The 21903-nt window shown below is 44.3% G+C and overlaps 1 protein-coding gene across 1 annotated transcript in view; it reads right to left on the reverse strand.

Annotated features, from left to right (window-relative positions):
- The window catches only part of LOC118373220 (membrane-associated guanylate kinase, WW and PDZ domain-containing protein 2-like), a 132105-nt gene that overhangs the window by 27022 nt on the left and 83180 nt on the right, over positions 1-21903 (reverse strand). Inside the window, exons 8-10 of the mRNA XM_052505639.1 lie at positions 6322-6413; positions 1444-1636; positions 979-1230 (exon numbers count right to left, since the gene is read on the reverse strand). Coding sequence (XP_052361599.1) covers positions 979-1230; positions 1444-1636; positions 6322-6413 — 537 coding nt within the window. The remainder of the gene's footprint in view (positions 1-978; positions 1231-1443; positions 1637-6321; positions 6414-21903) is intronic.

Below are 21903 nucleotides of genomic sequence, written 5' to 3' on the forward strand. Positions count from 1 at the left end.
GTGAAATTGGAAGATCATTAATTTGTATCTCTATTTCTGAGTTTTGTAATGCTTCTGCTTGGCTGGTTACCGTTTGTAATAATTTGTCAACTGGGCTATGTTCTGGGCTAGGTATGCTTTCGCCGAAAAGCATTTAATAAATATGACACTGTGGTTGGTTTAACAAGAAGTTAATCTTTAAACCTATGTAAAATATGTTTTGTTTTCTGAATTTTTGCAATGAGCATTTCTGTAATTGAATTTGGCACTCTGCAACATCACTGGATGTTGGCCAGATGGGACGCTAGCATCCCACGTACCCTAGAGAGGTTAAGAGAGAAAAATTAACTGAGAAAAGTACAAAGAGATCCTTGATAAAAACCTGTTCCAGAGCACTCAGGACCTCAGACCGGGGTGAAGGTTCACCTTCCAACAGGACAACAACCCTAAGCACACAGCCAAGACAACGCAGGAGTGGATTCGGGACAGGTCTCTGAACGTCCTGGAGTGTCCCAGCCAGAGCCCGGACTTGAACTCGATCTAGCATCTCTGGAGAGACCTAAAAATAACTGTGCACCGAAGGTCCCCATCCAACCTGACAGAGCTTTAGAGGATCTGCAGAGAAGTATGGGAGAAACTCCCTAAATACAAGTCTGTCAAGTTTGTAGCGTTATTCCCACGAAGACTCAAGGATGTAATCTCTGCCAAAGGTGCTTCAACAATATTGAGTAAAGCGTCTTAATACTTATGTAAATGTGACATTTTTATTTATTTATTTGTAATAAATTAGCACGAAAAAACAGACATTATGGAGCATTGTGTGAAGATTGATGAGGAGGAAAAAACGATTTAATCAATTTTAGAATAAGGCTGTAACGTAATAAAGTGTTGAAAAGACAAGTGGTCTGAATACTTTTCAAATGCACGGTATAATCACTTTAGTAGTTTTTCTCGAGTAATTCTATTTCTTTGGTGTGTGAGAAAGAATGTCAGACTCACTGATGATGGCAGCGTTCTCCGGTCGGTTCAACGAGCTGATGATAACGAAGCCAAAGCCTTCGTTCTCTTTGCGGTGGATGATGACATCATTGGTTTGCAGGGGGACGGCACCCTCCAGGGGGGAGGTGACAGAGGGCGGCGGGACGTTGTCGGGGGTGACGGGACAGGAAGCTGAGGCGTCGTCGCTGTGCGGGGAGCTGTGCTGCGTGGACACGGAGCCAGGGCTACGGCCATTCACCCCTAACACCTCACCTACAGAAGGCAGCATAGGGGGAGAGAAAGAGAGAGTGTGTTTTCTTTGCCCCTCCCTCTGTAGTGTACACTACTCACCAGGGAAATAGATTCTCTTCTGGACCATCAGACTGACCTGGCCGTTGTATAGTGTGTAAGGTGTGTATAGTGTATAGTACTGTACAATACATTATAATGGTGATTAGTTTCTACTCTGTAGTGTACACTACTCACTGGGGAAGTGGACTCTCCTCCGGACCGCCAGGCTGACCTGGCCATTGCGAGCGGCGGCGTGCATCAGGTCGATCACGTATCTGTGTGGTTTCCCAGCAACCACCATCTTATCCACGGAGATGAGCTCGTCCCCGGGTCGAAGTCGTCCGTCGCGTTCTGCAGGAGTGTTCTCTATGATCGCCCCGATCACAATCTGTTCAACGACAATCTATATTAGCAGCATATATATATATGTATATATATATATAACAAAACATTTATAACGCCTGCTATTTCCATGACATAGACTGACCAGGTGAATCCAGGTGAAAGCTACACCATCCTTTATTTATGTCACTTGTTAAATCCACTTCAATCAGTGTGAATGAAGGGAAGGGGACATGTTAAAGAAGGATTTTAACACCTTCAGACAATTGAGACATGGATTGCGCATGTCCCATTCAGAGGGTGAATGGGAAAGACAAACGATTTAAGTGCCTTTGAATGGGGTATGGTAGTAGGTGCCAGGTGCAACAGTTTGTGTCAAGAACTGCAATGCTGCTGGGTTTTTCACACTCAACAGTTTCCCATGTGAATCAAGAATGGTCCACCACCCAGCCAACTGGACACAACTGTGGGAAGAATTGGAGTCAACATGGGCCAGCATCCCTGTGGAATTTTTCAACACCTTGTAAGGTCAATGACACAACAAATTGAGACTGTTCTGAGGGATGGGGGGGTGAAACTCAATATTAGGAAAGTGTTCCTAATGTTTGGTATACTCAGTGCATTTACCACAGTGTACTGCTAAATCTTCCAACTCACAGATCTGTAAACATTGAAGGTTTAGGACCGGCCAAGGGGAGGGGTAGCTGTATTTAGTGTAGTCTTTTCTGAGATACTGCAAGTGTTCTAACAACATGGTGAAGGGTTTATCTCCCCTTTTGGAGAGGTGTTGTGTAAGCATCAATTAACAGAACATTCCAAATGGTCTACTACATAATGGACTATTACTTGGAACTGGAGCATTCGCCATGTTGTATTAATTCGTTAATTAATTGTAACGTAACAAAATGTGAAAAAAGTCAATGGGTCTAAATGCTTTCCAAATGCACTGTATGTCTCACACTGAGGGTTGTTCTAGAATACAACAAGGCGAATGCTCCAGTTCCAAGTAATAGTCCATTATGTAGTAGACCATTTGGAATTTTCTGTTTATTCATTAATTACTGAATTAATTAATGAACATGCACCTGTGGAACTTAGGACACTACAGAGGCCTTTCTACTGAAAAACACCAAAAGAAAGATGCCCAGGGTCCCTGCTCATCTGCGTGAATGTGCCTTAGGCATGCTGCAAGGAGGCATAAGGACTGCAGATGTGGCCCGAGGCAATAAATTGCAATGTCCATACTGTGAGACGCCTAAGACAGTGCTACAGGGAGACAGGACGGACAGCTGATCGTCCTCGCAGTGGCAGACCACGTATAACAACACCTGTACAGTACTGTGACAGGATGGCAACAACAACTGCCCGAGTTACACCAGGAACACACAATCCCTCCATCAGTGCTCAGACTGTTTGCAATAGGCTGAGAGAGGCCGGACTGAGGGCTTGTAGGCCTGTTGTAAGGCTGGTCCTCACCAGACATAACCGGAAACAACGTCGCCTGTGGGCACAAACCAACTGGTCACTGTGGTGCTCTTCACTGACGAGTTACAGTTTTCTCTCACCAGGGGTGATGGTCAGATTTGAGTTTATCATCGAAGGAATGAGCATTACACCGAGGCCTGTACTCTGGAGCAGGAACAATTTGGAGGTGGAGAGTCCGTCATGATCTGGGGCGGTGTGTCACAGCATCATTGGATCCTGACATGACCCTCCAGCATGACAATGCCACCAGCCATACTGCTCATTCTGTGCATGATTTCCTGCAAGACAGGAATGTCAGTGTTCTGCCATGGCCAGCGAAGAGCCCTGATCTCAATCCCAGTGAGCACATCTGGGACCTGTTGGATCGGAGGGTGAGGGCCAGGGCCAGGGCCATTCCCCCCATAAATGTCCAGGAACTTGCAGGTGCCTTGCTGGAAGAGTGGGGTAACATATCACAGCAAGAACTGGCAAATCTGGTGCAGTTCATGAGGAGGAGATGCACTGCAGTACTTAATGCAGCTGGTGGCCACACCAGATACTGACTATTACTTATGATTTGTTCAGGGACACATTATTCCATTCTGTTAGTCACATGTCTGTGGAACTTGTTCAGTTTATGTCTCAGTTGTTGAATCTTATGGTCATACAAATATTTACATATATTTTTCTGAAAGTAAACGCAGTTGACAGTAAGAGGATGTTTAGAATGGATCTACCGCTTATCAGACTTGCATTCAATGACAATGACAGATCGTTAACTCGCATTTCTATCTGAAATCAGTTGAGTAGTACAAAAAGTTACATAATGTGGACCTTTTAAATCAAATCGAATTGTGTTTGTCACATGCTTCATAAACAACAGGTGTAGACTAACAGCGAAATACTTACTTATGGGACCTTCCCAACAGTGCGGACAGAAAGAAAATATAGAAAAGTAAAACACGTAATAATAAATACACAATGAGTATAACTTGGCTGTTTACACAATGTACCAGTATTGAGTCAATGTGCAGGGGTTTGAGGTAATTGAGGGTGATGTGTACATATTACTAGGAATAAAGTTGTAGATAATAAACAGTAGCAGCAGTGAATGTGAGGAGTCAAAAAAGTTTGTGCAAAAAGGTTCAAGGCAGATTGTCCAGGTAGCCATTTAACGAACTATTTAGCAGTCTTATGGCCTGGGGGTAGAAGTTGTTCAGAGTCCTTTTGGTTCCAGACTTTGCTTTGTGGTAGCAGAGAACACAGTCTATGAATAGGGTGGCTGGAGTCTTTGACAATTGTTTGGGCCTTCCTCTGACACTGCCTGGTATATAGGTCTTGAATGGCAGGAAGCTTGGCCCCAGTGATGTACTGGGCCGTACAAACTACCCTCTGTAGCACTTTACGGTCAGATGCCGAGCAGTTGCCATACCAGGCGTAATGCAACCAGTCAGGATGCTCTCGATGGAAAAGCTGTAGAACGTTTTGAGGATCTGTGGGACCCATGACAAATCTTTTCAGTCTCCTGAAGGTGAAAAGGTGTTGTCATGTCCCCTTCTCGACTGTCTTTGTGTGTTTGGACCATGATAGTTTGTTGGTGATGTGGACACCAAGGAACTTGTCTTGCTGACGTTCAGGGAGCGGTTGTTGTTCTGCCAGGTCTTTGACCTCCTCCCTGTAGACAGTCTCATAGTTGTCAGTGAACAGGCTTACCACTGTTGTGTGGCAAACTTAATAATGGTAGCAAACTTAATAATGGTGTTGGGGTCGTGTGTGGCCATGCCGTCATGGGTGACCAGGGAGTACAGGAGGGGATTAAGCAAGCACACGGAAGGGCCCCCCGCGTTGAGGGTCAGCGTAGCGAATGTGATGTTGCCTATCCTCACCACCTGGGGGTGGCCCGTCAGGAAATCCAGAATCCAGTTGCCGAGGCAGGTGATCAGTCCCAGGGTCCATAGTTTATTGATGAGCTTGGAGGGCACTATGGTGTTGAACGCTGAGTTGTAGTCAATAAACAGCATGTCCCTCTTGTCTAGGTGGGGAAGGCCAGTGTGGAGTGCAATACAGATTGCGTCATCTGGGGATCAGATGGGGCTTTATGCGAATTTGAGTGTCAATGTGAGCCATGGCCAGCCTTTCAAAGCATTTCATTCCTACAGGAGTGCTACGAGGCGATAGTAATTTTTAAAGATTACCATGGCGTTATTGGGTACAGGGACTATGGTAGTCTGCTTGAAACATGTAGATATTACAGACTTGGTCAAGAAGAGGTTGAAAATATTAGTGAAGACACTTGCTAGCACATGCTCTGTGTTCACGTCCTGGTAATACGTTTGGCTCTGCGGCCTTGTGAATTAACATTAAAAGGTTATCACCTGTTTAACGGTCTTACTTACGTCAGCTAGAGAGAGCGTGATTATACAGTTGTGATAGAGGAAATTATATTTGAAATGATTAATTATGTATACATTATTGATTAGAACCATTTATTCTAATACTATTATGAGTTCTTGGTTAAGCTGTTACTGAAAATGTAAGCAGAACAAATTAATTGTCTGTGCCTCTTGGGAAGTTTAATGGGGAGAGAAAGATATAGATTTTCAGACAAGATAAGAATGTTTGGATTATGTTCCATTGGTGGGAGAAAAGTATATCTTTTAGACAGATTGGAATGTCTGGTTTATGAGGGGAGTAGAAAGCATCTCCGGACCTAAACAAAAAACGGGGCTATCGTGGGAAACTGATGATGTCATTTTGAGTTTATAACATGTGGAAATCTGTGTATGTAGTTAGTACTCTCTGCAATTAAACGCTCTTACCTGGCTTTTAAGACTGGTCTCGATCTACTTCATGCATAATTAATGAACTTACACCTCATTAATGAATTAGAAACGAGTGCGAATTGGTTTTGGCAATAAAACAAAGGAATTTAGAATTCCTCTATCAAGTTGTCAGGTTTAATTTGATTATATTGTGTGTAAAATTACGTTAAGTGTGTGTTATAGTGTATGTGGTTACTATGGTGTTAGGTGTGTATTTTATGATGTTAGGTTGGCATTATATGTTGTTCGGTGTGTATGCTATTAAGTGTGTAGGCAGCAGCAGGCAGCAGGTGTGTTAAATGAGGATATATGTGCTTGTGTGAGGTGTGTATTACATGTTGTTAAGTTTGGTTGTATTATGGTGTGTTAGGTATGCATTATATGGTGTGTGTGTGTGTTGTCCAGCCCGTCCCATACGAGCCTTGTCACGGGCGTCCGGACTCACAGCCTGCACGGCCTCGTCTCCCCCCAGGATGCGGAAGCCAAACCCAGTCTTCTCCCTCAACAGGTGCACCTCCACATCCTGGTACTCTGGACCTGACGAGGGGAGAGAAAGAGAGAGGGGAGAGAGGGGGACAGAGAGAGAGAGAGAGAGAGAGAGAGAGAGAGAGAGAGAGAGAGAGAGAGAGAGAGAGAGAGAGGGGTGGAGGAAGCAGAGTGAGACAGAGGGAAATAGGGGCAGAAAGATAGGGAGCGGAGAGGGATGGAGAGGGCAAAAGAAGCAGGGAGGGAAAAAGGGGATGGAGACAGACAAAGACAGGTGAGAGAGGAGGAAGAAATAGACCAAAAATGTTATACAGAGAAATAGATTACACAAACATAGACTACCGTGGCCAAGAGAGGAAAGAATGCAGCACTGATTTGTAATCTGTTTGGAGTAAGAGTCCTTTCTTCATCTAGGCTGAACAACAAAAACATGATCTGCATAAATTATACTGATTGCATTTTAGTATTCACATGCAGTGTTGATAATAAAATCCCCTTAGTGTCACACATCAATCAATTAACATAATACAACAATCCCCATCAAAATCTGACTGTTTAAATATCTGTTTGTTTTGCATGGGCTGTTTCGCTTCATAGTCAGTTACAAAGGACAATTTGTCATCAATCCAGACACCAAGGTACTTATATCTAAGTTTGCGCAAATATGCAGGTCCTCAGGGTCAACATTTCATAACCTAGAAAACCTGAATGAGCTTGGTTTTACTTGTAAGTAACACTAATTTAATATCTATAAGTGAATCAAAATCATGTACAAGATTACAAAACTGTGTCATTTGCATAGAGATGAATGTTACAAGTATTAACAGTGTTTCCTATGTCATTAATTTACAGAGTGAACAATAATGGACCCACAATCGAACCCTGAGGAACACCTTTTTGAATCTCAAGAAATGCAGATTGAATCCCGTCTGTCAAGATAGCTGGAGTTCTGTCACTAAGATAATTCTGAAACCATAAACAGGGTGTACACTACCGGTCAACATTTTTAGAACACATACTCATTCAAAGGTTTTCTTTATTTTAACTATTTTCAACATTGTAGAATAATAGTGAAGACATAAAAACTATTAAATAACAGATATGGAATCATGTACTAACCAAAAAAGTGTTAAACAAATCAAAATATATTTAATATTTGAGATTCTTCAAATAGCCACCCTTTGCCTTGATGACAGCTTTGCACACTCTTGAAATGTATGACTTCCAGGCAGGATGTGTAAAACTTCAGATAGCTCTGGACTGAACCAAGGGCAAGACCTATTTTGAATTCTCCGTTTGTAAAGGGAGCATGTTTATCTAGAATACAATTGAAAACATTTGAGAAGTGGTTCAGAGCCAACTCTGGGTCAGGAATAGATGCAATACAATCAAAGTCCCCAAAATAGATGCCTCAAAAAAGGCCTGTTCATTGTCATTTTTAAAATTCCTTGTTGATAAAAACAAGGTTTGGATCTAAATCTATCCTTGACACATACAATAGGAAAGTGGTCACTATTATCCAAAGCAAATTGTAATGTGTACGTTGGGAAGCAAGTACAGGGAGTGAAAATGTAATAAATAGAACAAAACAAGAAACACGAAAAGCGTCCAGAGATGAAACAGTAATAACGCATGAAATAACGCCCTGAGGAGAGAACCAAGGGGAGTGACAGATATAGGGGAGGTAATCAGGAAGGTGATATAATCAAGGTGAGTGTCATGAGGCGCAGGTGCACGTAACGATGGTGACAGGTGTTCGTAATGTTGAGACAACTGGCAACATCGATCGCCAGAGAGGGGGACCAGGGGTAAACATGACAGTACCCCCTCTCTGATGTGCGGCCCCAGCCGCCATATGACGGCTCCAGCCGCCCAGGGACGGTCCCGAAGCCCAGAGGCGGGCCGGTCACATCTGCTGGAACCTGTAAGAGCCGGCTGAGGCTCGGGAACCGTAGAGCCGGCTGAGGTGCGGGATGGGAGCCTGAAGACCCGGCTGAGGTGCAGAATGGGAGCCTGACAAGCCACCTGAGGCTTGAGAACCTGTCGAGCCAACCGAGGCCTGATGAGCCGGCCGACGCGCGGGATGGGAGCCTGACGAGCCGGCTGAGGCGCGGGATGGGAGCCTGATTAGCCGCTGAGGCACGGGATGGGAGAATGACATTTATTTATTTTATTTTTACCCATTTTTCTCCCCAATTTCGTGGTATCCAATTGTTTAGTAGCTACTAGCTTGTCTCATCGCTACAACTCCCATACGGGCTCGGGAGAGACGAATGTTGAAAGTGATGTGTCCTCCGATACACAACCCAACCAAGCCGCACTGCTTCTTAACACAGCGCACATCCAACCCGGAAGCCAGCAGCACCAATGTGTCGGAGGAAACCTGGCAACCTTGGTTTAGCGCGCACTGCGCCCGGCCCGCCACAGGAGTCGCTGGTGCGCAATGAGACAAGGATATCCCTACCGGCTAAGCCCTCCCTAATCCGGATGACACTAGGCCAATTGTGCGTTGCCCTACGGACCTCCCGGTCACGGCCGGTTACGACAGAGCCTGGGTGCGAACCCAGAGTCTCTGGTGGCACAGCTGGCACTGCTGTACAGCGCCCTTAACCACTGCGCCACCCGGGAGGCCCTGACAAGCCAGCTGAGGCATGGGGAGCATGACGAGCCATCCGTGGCTTGAGAACCTGTCTAGCTATCTGAGTCATAGAAGCTTGACGAGCCAGCTGAGGCCTCCTCAGTTGCTTCGGCAGTGCCACTTGTACCTGACGTCACCAGTAAAAAACAATACTTCCTGTTTTTTCCCCTAGGAAGTTATTCTGTAACGTGTACGCTGGGAGTCGGGAAACAAGTACAGGGAGTGTAAATGTAATAATAAATAGAACATAACCAAGAAACACGTAAAGCATAGAGACATGAAACAGAGTCAATAAAGCCTGAGGAAAGAACCAAGGGGAATGACAGATAAAGGGGTGGTAATCAGGAAGGTGATGGAGTCCAGGTGAATGTAATGATAGTGACAGGTGTGCGTAATGATTAGACAATTGGCGACTTCGAGCGCCGGAGAGGGGGAGCTTGAGTAAATGTGACACAAATACCCCACTATTTGTGAATAAAAGGCAATTCCATAGGGCCCTTTAAGTTAGAAGAAGTGGGATTTGTAATCAGCTGGGTCAAATTTAAATTAGTGCAAAAATTATTTAAATAGTGAGCATCCTGCTTTCCCCATGCAAGATTAAACTCTCCAATGATCAACACCTCTGGGGTTGTAAAAATGGCAATTAAATCAGTGAGTTCTAGTACACATTTCTTGGTAGAGGGGGAAGGATAGATTCCTTTAACTCTTATTTTTGAGTTTGAACTCAATTGAAGACATAAACCCAACACTTTAATTTGTATAGGATTGGATGTAGCCTTTAACAGAGACACAGAAAGAAGATTAGTTGTGTAAATAGCAACACCACAACCTCAGAGTCCAGAGTTTTATCAGTTAACCAGGTTTCAGATCAAATAAAGGGTCTGCCTGAGAGGCCCAGATCTTGACATTATCCGTTTTAGGTAATAAACTATGAATATTAAGATTTTAAAATGATTAAACCTTTTCTGAATGTAAAGTTTTAGAGTTTCAATATAAATCAGATTACTTTGAGATTTCAGAACAACAGGAAAGATTGGATTATAGCAATTAGGAAAATTAAACAAAGTAGGAATAGCAATGACATTTCTCCAGTTAGCACCATTAGGCATGTCACCACTTTCAGATACAACATGTTGAACTCTCACAGTGACCAAAGAGGAGATGGTAAAAACGGACTTACATGTAATGTTAACATTGTTCTCAAATAAATTTAGTTGACCAAGAACCGCAGACCCCAGTGAAGCAGAACCCACCTTAGACCCCGGCGATGCCATCATAATGTTGGCCAATATGGAAGGAACCTCCGGCACTCCATGAAAAGATGGTGCTGGAACATCAGGCTCCAGAGCTGCGAAGCTCTTCGATGTTGGCAGCTCATTCATGAATCCCGTCTCAACTTCCACGATGAACAGCGACGTGTCTCCCTGTCTGGCCAGCCACGTCCAGGAGAGGATCATCCCGCCGACTCCATTTTTTTGTCGGTGAGCAATCACTTCTGAGCAGTGGCCAGTCAACCAAAGAAAATCTGCCTGAAGGCGATATTCCCATCATTCCATTGTGATGCAAGGCCCTCGGAGTGGAGGAAAATGAGAAAATTGCAAGTCTTGGCTTTCCCAGTAGTCTGTGCAAATCAGCTATTTGTATGCCCAGCGTAGCGACTTCTTCTCTGTAGCCCTCCGCGAGCAGGCAATTGTCGCACTGAAAGTCAGGGTGTTCGACTTCATCCCGGAACATGGCGAAGTGAATATTACCCCTGCAGCGTTGATAGCGCAACGAGTCCTTCATTATTGCACCCTCCTGACTCTCCCAACATGTCTTATATCTCCTAGATATAGGATGTACACTTCCAAAATGTTGTAACAATGACGCTGGGAGTCATGAAGCTGGTGCAGTTGGCTAACTGCTAGCTCGCCTGACCCAGTCGGCTAACTGCTAGCTCGCCTTCCCGGTCTTCTAACTGCTTGCTAACCCGGCCTGCTAACTGCTAGCTTGCCCCGGTCTATTAACTGCTAGCTGCCGGGCCCGGCCTGCTAACTGCTAGCTTACCTGCCTGGTCTGTAACTGCTAGCCCATGCTAACTGCTTGCTTGCTAACCCGGCCTGCTAACTGCTAGCTTGCCCCGGTCTACTACCTGCTAGCTTGTTTAGCCCCAGCCTACTAACTGTTAGCTTGTTAGCATCGGCCTGCTAACTGTCTGAATCGCTGTTTCCCCAGCCAGCCCAACCACTCACTGGACCAATATGTTCACTTGGCTAAGCATGCCTCTCTCTAATATCAATATGCCTTGTCCATTACTGTCCTGGTTAGTGATTACTGTCTTATTTCACTGTAGAGCCTCTAGCCCTGCTCAATATGCCTTAACCAACCATGTTGTTCCACCTCCTACATATGCGATGACATCACCTGGTATAAACATCTCTAGAGACTTTATCTCTTTCTTCATTACTCAATGCCTAGGTTTACCTACAATGTACTCACATCCTACCTTACCTTTGTCTGTACACTATGCCTTGAAACTATGCTATCGTGGCCAGAAACCTGCTCCTTTTACTCTATTTCCTGAACGTGCTAGACGGCCAGTTCGTATAGTCTTTAGCTGTACCATTATCCTACTTCTCCTCTGTTCCTCTGGTGATGTGGAGGTTAATCCAGGTCCTGCAGTGCCTAGCTCCACTCCCAACCCACAGGTGCTCTCATTTGTTGACTTCTGTAAACGTAAAAGCCTTGGTTTCATGCATGTTAACATTAGAAGCCTACTCCTTAACTAGCTAGGGAGTTTTATTCCTCTGCTGGTAGCGTGACTACAGCTCAAGCTCATTACCATAACGCAACGTTAGCGATTTCTAAAAATCGCAAATGAAATGAAATAAATATGCCTGCTCTCAAGCTTATCCTTTTCTTAACAATCCTGTCGTCTCAGATTTTCAAAATATGCTTTAGAACAAGAGAAAATCAATAATTTGTGTAAGAGTGGTGATAGCTAGCTTAGCATTTAGCGTTAGCATTTAGCACGCAACATATTCACAAAAACCAGCAAAGGGATCAAATAAAATAATTTACCTTTGAAGAACTTCAGATGTTTCAATGAGGAGAATCTCAGTTACATAGCAGATGTCCAGTTTTTCCAAAGGAAAAATGCTTGTGTAGGACACAACGTTCCGTTTTGTTACTATGCATTTGGCTACCGAAACTAACCGAAAATTCAGTGACCTAAACGTCGAACTTTTTTCCGAATTAACTCCATAATATCGACTGAAACATGGAAAACGTTGTTTGAATCAATCCTCAAGGTGTTTTGTCATATATCTCTTCATTGAAATGCCGTCCCTGGAAGCGTGCATTCTTCTCTGATTCGGATGGAAAAATACTGGTAGCTGACTTTTGCGCACCAATTTCCACGCAGACACCGTGCGGGACACTTGGCAATTGTAGTCTCTTATGGTCAATCTTCCAATGATATGCCTACAAATACGTCACAATGCTGCAGACACCTGGGGAAACGATAGGAAGTGTCCGTTCATTCCTGTCGCATTCACAGCCATATAAGGCGATCATGGAAAACGTGCCTTCAGAAATCCTGTTGATTTCCTGGTCGCTCAAACATCTTGGTTTTGCCTGCAGATTTTGTTCTATGGCACTCACAGTGAAAATCTTTGCAGTTCTGGAAACGTCAGAGTGTCTTCTTTCCAAAACTATCAATTCCAAGCATAGTCGAGCATCTTTTCGTGACAAAATATTGCGCTAAAAACGGGCACGTCTTTTTATCCAAAAATGAAATACTGCCCCTATAGGACTAACAGGCTAAGTTAGTTTTACTCACTGCTTTAGCACACTATGCCAAAACCAAATGTCTTAGCCGTGTCTGAATCCTGGCTTAGGAAAACCACCAAAAACCTTGACATTTCCATTCCTAACAATAACGTTTTCCGCCAAGATAGAAGGGGGCGGTGTTGCAATCTACTGCAAAGATAGCCTGCAGAGTTCTGTATTACTGTCTAAGTCTGTACCCAAACAATTTGAGATTCTACTTCTAAAAATGTACCTATCCAGAAACAAGTCTCTCACTGTTGCCGCTTGGTATAGACCTCCCTCTGCCCCAAGCTGTGCCCTTGATACCATATGTGGATTGATTGCCCCCCATCTATCTTCTGAGCTCGCGCTACTAGGTGACCTAAACTGGGACATGTTTAACACCCCGGCCATCCTACAAACTAAGCTTGATACCCTCAATCTCACACAAATTATCAATGAACCTACCAGGTACAACCCCAAATCAGTAAACACGGCCACCCTCATAGATGTCACCCTAACTAATTCACCCTCCAAATACACCTCTGCTGTTTTCAATCAAGATCTCAGCGATCACTGCCTCATTGCCTGCATCCGTAATGGGTCTGCGACCAAACGACCACCCCTCATCACTGTCAAACGCTCCCTGAAACATTTCTGCGAGCAGGCCTTTCTAATCGACCTGGCCAGGGTATCCTGGAATAACATTGACCTCATCCCGTCAGTAGATGATGCCTGGCTATTCTTTAAAAGGGCCTTCCTCACCATCTTAAATAAGCATGCCCACTCAAAAAATGTAGAACTAGGAATAGATATAGTCCTTGGTTCACTCCAGACCTGTCTGCCCTTGACCAGCACAAAAACATCCTGTGGTGTTCTGCATTAGCATCGAGTAGCCCCCGTGATATGCAAATTTTCAGGGAAGTTAGGAACAAATATACACAGGTAGTTCGAAAAGCTAAGGCAAGCTTTTTCAAACAGAAATGTGCATCCTGTAGTACTAACTCAAAAAAGTTCTGGGACACTGTAAAGTCCATGGAGAATAAGAGCACCTCCTCCCAGCTGCCCACTGCTCTGAGGCTAGGAAACACTGTCACCACCAATCCACTATAATTGAGAATTTCAATAAGCATTTCTCTACGGCTGGCCATGCTTTCCACTTGGCTACCCCTACCCCGGTCAACTGCCTGGCACGAGCCACAGCAACTGGCTAAAGCCCCCATAATTTCTCCTTTACCCAAATCAAGATATCTGAAGTTCTGAAAGAGCTGCAAAATCTGGGCCCTACAAATCAGCCGAGCTAGACAATCTGGACCCTCTCTTTCTAAAATTATCTGCCGAAATTGTTGCAACCCCTATTACTAGCCTGTTCAACCTCTCTTCCGTATCGTCTGAGATTCCCAAAGATTGGAAAGCTGCCACGGTCATCCCCCTCTTCAAAGGGGGTGACACTCTAGACCCAAACTGCTACAAACCAATATCTATCCTACCCTGTCTTTCTAAGGTCTTCGAAAGCCAAGTTAACAAACAGATTGCTGACCATTTCGAATCCCACCATACCTTCTCCGCTATGTAATCTGGTTTCAGAGCTGGTCATGGGTGCACCTCAGTTTGAGATTCTACTTCTAAAAAGGTTCTAAACGACATCATAACCACCATCGATAAGAGACATTACTGTGCAGCCATATTCATCGACCTGGCCAAGGCTTTCGACTCTGTCAATCACAACATTCTTATTGGCAGACTCGACAGCCTTGGTTTCTCAAATGATTGCCTCGCCTGGTTTACCAGCTACTTCTCTGATAGAGTTCAGTGTGTCAAATCGGAGGGACTGTTATCCGGACCTCTGACAGTCTCTATGGATGTGCCACAGGGTTCAATTCTCGGGCCGACTCTCTTTTCTGTATACATCAATGATGTTGCTCTCGACACCATTCTGTATACTTCTGGCCCCTCCTTGGACACTGTGTTAACTAACTTCCAGATGAGCTTCAATGCCATACAAATCTCCTTCCGTGGCCTCCAACTGCTCTTAAACGCAAGTAAAACTAAATTTATGCTATTCAATCGATCACTGCCCGCACCTGCTCGCCCGTCCAGCATCACTGGCCACTAGCATAGTCAGTGTAGTCAGCTCAGCTATCACCATTGAGACCGTGTCTGTGCCTCGACCTAGGTTGGGCAAAACTAAACATGGCGGTGTTCGCCTTAGCAATCTCACTAGGATAAAGACCACCTCCATTCCTGTCATTACTGAAAGAGATCATGATACCTCACATCTCAAAATAGGGCTACTTAATGTTAGATCCCTTACTTCAAAGGCAATTATAGTCAATGAACTAATCACTGATCATAATCTTGATGTGATTGGCCTGACTGAAACATGGCTTAAGCCTGATGAATTTACTGTGTTAAATGAGGCCTCACCTCCTGGCTACACTAGTGACCATATCCCCCGTGCATCCCGCAAAGGCGGAGGTGTTGCTAACATTTACGATAGCAAATTTCAATTTACAAAAAAAAAATGACGTTTTCGTCTTTTGAGCTTCTAGTCATGAAATCTATGCCGCCTACTCAATCACTTTTTATAGCTACTGTTTACAGGCCTCCTGGGCCATATACAGCGTTTCTCACTGAGTTCCCTGAATTCCTATCGGACCTTGTAGTCATTGCAGATAATATTCTAATCTTTGGTGACTTTAATATTCACATGGAAAAGTCCACAGACCCACTCCAAAAGGCTTTTGGAGCCATCATCGACTCAGTGGGTTTTGTCCAACATGTCTCTGGACCCACTCACTGTCACAGTCATACGCTGGACCTAGTTTTGTCCCATGGAATAAATGTTGTGGATCTTAATGTTTTTCCTCATAATCCTGGACTATCGGACCACCATTTTATTACGTTTGCAATTGCAACAAATAATCTGCTCAGACCCCAACCAAGGAACATCATAAGTCGTGCTATAAATTCACAGACAACACAAAGATTCCTTGATGCCCTTCCAGACTCCCTCTGCCTACCCAAGGACGCCAGAGGACAAAAATCCGTTAACCACCTAACTGAGGATCTCAATTTAACCTTGCGCAATACCCTAGATGCAGTTGCACCCCTAAAAACTAAAAAAATGTCTCATAAGAAACTAGCTCCCTGGTACACAGAAAATACCCGAGCTCTGAAGCAAGCTTCAGAAAATTGGAACGGAAATGGCGCCACACCAAACTGGAAGTCTTCCGACTAGCTTGGAAGGACGGTACCGTGCAGTACCGAAGAGCCCTTACTGCTGCTCGATCGTCCTATTTTTCTAACTTAATTGAGGAAAATAAGAACAATCCGAAATTCCTTTTTGATACTGTGGCAAAGCTAACTAAAAGCAGCATTCCCCAAGAGAGGATGACTTTCACTTTAGCAGTGATAAATTCATGAACTTCTTTGAGGAAAAGATTATGATTATTAGAAAGCAAATTACGGACTCCTCTTTAAACCTACGTATTCCTCCAAACCTCAGTTGTCCTGAGTCTGCACAACTCTGCCAGGACCTAGGATCAAGAGAGACGCTCAAGTGTTTTAGTACTATATCTCTTGACACAATGATGAAAATAATCATGGCCTCTAAACCTTCAAGCTGTATACTGGACCCTATTCCAACTAAACTACTGAAAGAGCTGCTTCCTGTGCTTGGCCCTCCTATGTTGAACATAATAAACGGCTCTCTATCCACTGGATGTGTACCAAACTCACTAAAAGTGGCAGTAATAAAGCCTCTCTTGAAAAAGCCAAACCTTGACCCAGAAAATATAAAAACTATCGGCCTATATCGAATCTTCCATTCCTCTCAAAATTTTAGAGAAGGCTGTTGCGCAGCAACTCACTGCCTTCCTGAAGACAAACAATGTATACGAAATGCTTCAGTCTGGTTTTAGACCCCATCGTAGCACTGAGACGGCACTTGTGAAGGTGGTAAATTACATTTTAATGGCATCGGACCGAGGCTCTGCATCTGTCCTCGTGCTCCTAGACCTTAGTGCTGCTTTTGATACCATCGATCACCACATTCTTTTGGAGAGATTGGAAACCCAAATTGGTCTACACGGACATGTTCTGGCCTGGTTTAGGTCTTATCTGTCGGAAAGATATCAGTTTGTCTCTGTGAATGGTTTGTCCTCTGACAAATCAACTGTAAATTTCGGTGTTCCTCAAGGTTCTGTTTTAGGACCACTATTGTTTTCACTATATATTTTACCTCTTGGGGATGTTATTCGAAAACATAATGTAAACTTTCACTGCTATGCGGATGACACACAGCTGTACATTTCAATGAAACATGGTGAAGCCTCAAAATTGCCCTCGCTAGAAGCATGTGTTTCAGACATAAGGAAGTGGATGGCTGCAAACTTTCTACTATTAAACTCGGACAAAACAGAGATGCTTGTTCTAGGTCCCAAGAAACAAAGAGATCTTCTGTTGAATCTGACAATTAATCTTAATGGTTGTACAGTCGTCTCAAATAAAACTGTGAAGGACCTCGGCGTTACTCTGGACCCTGATCTCTCTTTTGAAGAACATATCAAGACCATTTCGAGGACAGCTTTTTTCCATCTACGTAACATTGCAAAAATCAGAAACTTTCTGTCCAAAAATGATGCAGAAAAATTAATACATGCTTTTGTCACTTCTAGGTTAGACTACTGCAATGCTCTATTTTCCGGCTACCCGGATAAAGCACTAAATAAACTTCAGTTAGTGCTAAATACGGCTGCTAGAATCCTGACTAGAACCAAAAAATTTGATCATATTACTCCAGTGCTAGCCTCTCTACACTGGCTTCCTGTCAAAGCAAGGGCTGATTTCAAGGTTTTACTGCTAACCTACAAAGCATTACATGGGCTTGCTCCTACCTACCTCTCTGATTTGGTCCTGCCGTACATACCTACACGTACGCTACGGTCACAAGACGCAGGCCTCCTAATTGTCCCTAGAATTTCTAAGCAAACAGCTGGAGGCAGGGCTTTCTCCTATAGAGCTCCATTTTTATGGAACGGTCTGCCTACTCATGTCAGAGACGCAAACTCGGTCTCAACCTTTAACTCTTTACTGAAGACTCATCTCTTCAGTGGGTCATATGATTGAGTGTAGTCTGGCCCAGGAGTGGGAAGGTGAACGGAAAGGCTCTGGAGCAACGAACCGCCCTTGCTGTCTGTGCCTGGCCGGTTCCCCTCTTTCCACTGGGATTCTCTGCCTCTAACCCTGTTACGGGGGCTGAGTCACTGGCTTGCTGGGGCTCTCTCATGCCGTCCCTGGGGGGTGCGTCACCTGGGTGGGTTGATTCACTGTTGTGGTCGGCCTGTCTGGGTTGGCGCCCCCCTTGGGTTGTACCGTGGCGGAGATCTTTGTGGGCTATACTCGGCCTTGTCTCAGGATGGTAAGTTGATGGTTGAAGATATCCCTCTAGTGGTGTGGGGGCTGTGCTTTGGCAAAGTGGGTGGGGTTATATCCTTCCTGTTTGACCCTGTCCGGGGGTGTCCTCGGATAGGACCACAGTGTCTCCTGACCCCTCCTGTCTCAGCCTCCAGTATTTATGCTGCAGTAGTTTATGTGTCGGGGGGCTAGGGTCAGTTTGTTATATCTGGAGTACTTCTCCTGTCCTATTCGGTGTCCTGTGTGAATCTAAGTGTGCGTTCTCTAATTCTCTCCTTCTCTCTTTCTTTCTCTCTCTCAGAGGACCTGAGCCCTAGGACCATGCCCCAGGACTACCTGACATGATGACTCCTTGCTGTCCCCAGTCCACCTGGCCATGCTGCTGCTCCAGTTTCAACTGTTCTGCCTTACTATTATTCAACCATGCTGGTCATTTATGAACATTTGAACATCTTGGCCACGTTCTGTTATAATCTCCACCCGGCACAGCCAGAAGAGGACTGGCCACCCCACATATGCTCTCTCTAATTCTCTCTTTCTTTCTCTCTCTCGGAGGACCTGAGCCCTAGGACCGTGCCCCAGGACTACCTGACATGATGGCTCCTTGCTGTCCCCAGTCCACCTGACTGTGCTGCTGCTCCAGTTTCAACTGTTCTGCCTTATTATTATTCGACCATGCTGGTCATTTATGAACATTTGAACATCTTGGTCATGTTCTGTTATAATCTCTACCAGGCACAGCCAGAAGAGGACTGGCCACCCCACATAGCCCGGTTCCTCTCTAGGTTTCTTCCTAGGTTTTGGCCTTTCTAGGGAGTTTTTCCTAGCCACCATGCTTTTACACCTGCATTGTTTGCTGTTTGGGGTTTTAGGCTGGGTTTCTGTACAGCACTTTGAGATATCAGCTGATGTACGAAGGGCTATATAAATACATTTGATTTGATTAGATTAGATTTGATCACTAATGTGGACGGCTCTGACTTAGAATACGTGGACAACTACAAATACCTGGGTGTCTGGTTAGACTGTAAACTCTCCTTCCAGACTCACATTCAGCATCTCCAATCCAAAATTAAATCTAGAATCGGCTTCCTATATCGCAACAAAGCATCCTTCACTCATGCTGCCGAACATAGCCTCGTAAAACTGAACATCCTACCGATCCTCGACGTGATGTCATCTATAAAATAACCTAAAACACTCTACTCAAAAACTGGATGCAGTCTATCACAGTGCCATCCGTTTTCTCACCAAAGCCCAATACACTACCCACCATTGCGACCTGTACACTCTCGTTGGTTGGCCCTCGCTTCATACTTGTCGCCAAATCCACTGGCTACAGGTTATCTACAAGTCTCTGCTAGGTAAAACCCTGCCTTATCTCAGCTCACTGGTCACCATAGCAGCACCCATTCGTAGCATGCGCTCCAGCAGGTATAACTCACTGGTCACCCCCAAAGCCAATTCCTCCTTTGTCTTTCCTCTGCTGCCCATGAATGGAACGAATTGCAAAAATCTCTGAAGCTGGAGACTCACATCTCCCTCACTAGCTTTAAGCAGCAGCTGTCAGAGCAGCTTACAGATGACTGCACCTGTACATGGCCCATCTGTAAACAGCCCATCTATCTACCTACCTTATCCCCATACTGGTATTTATTTATTTTGCTCCTTTGCACCCCAGTATATGTACCTGCACATTCACCTTCTACCGATCTACCATTCCAGTGATTAATTGCTATATTGTAATTACTTCACCACCACGGCCTATTTATTTCCTTAATTAACTTACTTCATTTGCACTCACTGTATATAGACTTTTTGCTTTCTTTTGTTCTACTGTATTACTGACTGTATGTTTTGTTCATTCCATGTGTAACTCTGTGTTGTTGTATGTGTCGAATTGCTACGCTTTATCTTGGCCAGGTCGCAGTTGCAAATGAGAACTTATTCTCAACTAGCCTACCTGGTTAAATAAAGGTGAAATAAAAAATAAATAAAAAATAAAAGTTGGTGAGTATAATAATAAAGAACATAGAGCGATTTAAAAAAAATGAAGCATCTGTACATGAACACAGAACCAATATATATATATATATATATATATATATATACAGTGGGGAGAACAAGTATTTGATACACTGCCGATTTTGCAGGTTTTCCTACTTACAAAGCATGTAGAGGTCTGTCATTTTTATCATAGGTACATTTCAACTGTGAGAGATGGAACATAAAACAAAAATCCAGAAAATCACATTGTATGATTTTTAATTAATTAATTAGCATTTTATTGCATGACATAAGTATTTGATACATCAGAAAAGCAGAACTTAATATTTGGTACAGAAACCTTTGTTTGCAATTACAGAGATCATACATTTCCTGTAGTTCTTGACCAGGTTTGCACACACTGCAGCAGGGATTTTGGCCCACTCCTCCATACAGACCTTCTCTAGATCCTTCAGGTTTCGGGGCTGTCGCTGGGCAATACGGACTTTCAGCTCCCTCCAAAGATTTTCTATTGGGTTCAGGTCTGGAGACTGACTAGGCCACTCAAGGACCATGAGATGCTTCTTACGGAGCCACTCCTTAGTTGCCCTGGCTGTGTGTTTCGGGTCGATGTCATGCTGGAAGACCCAGCCACAACCCATCTTCAATGCTCTTACTGAGGGAAGGAGGTTGTTGGCCAAGATCTCGCGAAACATGGCCCCATCCATCCTCCCCTCAATACGGTGCAGTCGTCCTGTCCGCTTTGCAGAAAAGCATCCCCAAAGAATGATGTTTCAACCTCCATGCTTCACGGTTGGGATGGTGTTCTTGGGGTTGTACTCATCCTTCTTCTTCCTCCAAACACGGCGAGTGGAGTTTAGACCAAAAAGCTCTATTTTTGTCTCATCAGACCACATGACCTTCTCCCATTATTCCTCTGGATCATCCAAATGGTCATTGGTAAACTTCAGACGGGCCTGGACACAGCACACTGGCATGAGCAGGGGGACCTTGCATGCGCTGCAGGATTTGATTCCATTACAGCGTAGTGGGTTACTAATGGTTTTCTTTGAGACTGTGTTCCCAGCTCTCTTCAAGTCATTGAACAGGTTCTGCCGTGTAGTTCTGGGCTGATCCCTCACCTTCCTCATGATCATTGATGGCCCACGAGGTGAGATCTTGCATGGACACCCAGACCGAGGGTGATTGACCGTCATCTTGAACTTCTTCCATTTTCTAATACTTGCGCCAACAGTTGTTGCCTTCTCACCAAAGCTGCTTGCCTATTGTCCTGTAGCCCATCCCAGCCTTGTGCAGGTCTACAATTGTATCCCTGATGTCCTTACACAGCTCTCTGGTCTTGGCCATTGTGGAGAGGATGGAGTCTGTTTGATTGAGCTTGTGGACAGGTGTATTTTATACAGGTAACGAGTTCAAACAGCTGCAGTTAATACAGTGGAGAACAGGAGGGCTTCTTAAAGAAAAACTAACAGGTCTGTGAGAGCCGGAATTCTTACTGGTTGGTAGGTGATCAAATACTTATGTCATGCAATAAAATGCTAATTAACTACGTAAAAATCATACTATGTGATTTTCTGGATAGTTTTATAGATTCCGTCTCTCACAGTTGAAGTGTACCTATGACAAAAATTACAGACCTCTACATGCTTTGTAAGTAGGAAAACCTGCAAAATCGGCAGTGTATCAAAT

The sequence above is a fragment of the Oncorhynchus keta genome, unplaced genomic scaffold (genome assembly GCF_023373465.1).
Source record: "Oncorhynchus keta strain PuntledgeMale-10-30-2019 unplaced genomic scaffold, Oket_V2 Un_contig_244_pilon_pilon, whole genome shotgun sequence".
Lineage (NCBI taxonomy): Eukaryota > Metazoa > Chordata > Actinopteri > Salmoniformes > Salmonidae > Oncorhynchus > Oncorhynchus keta.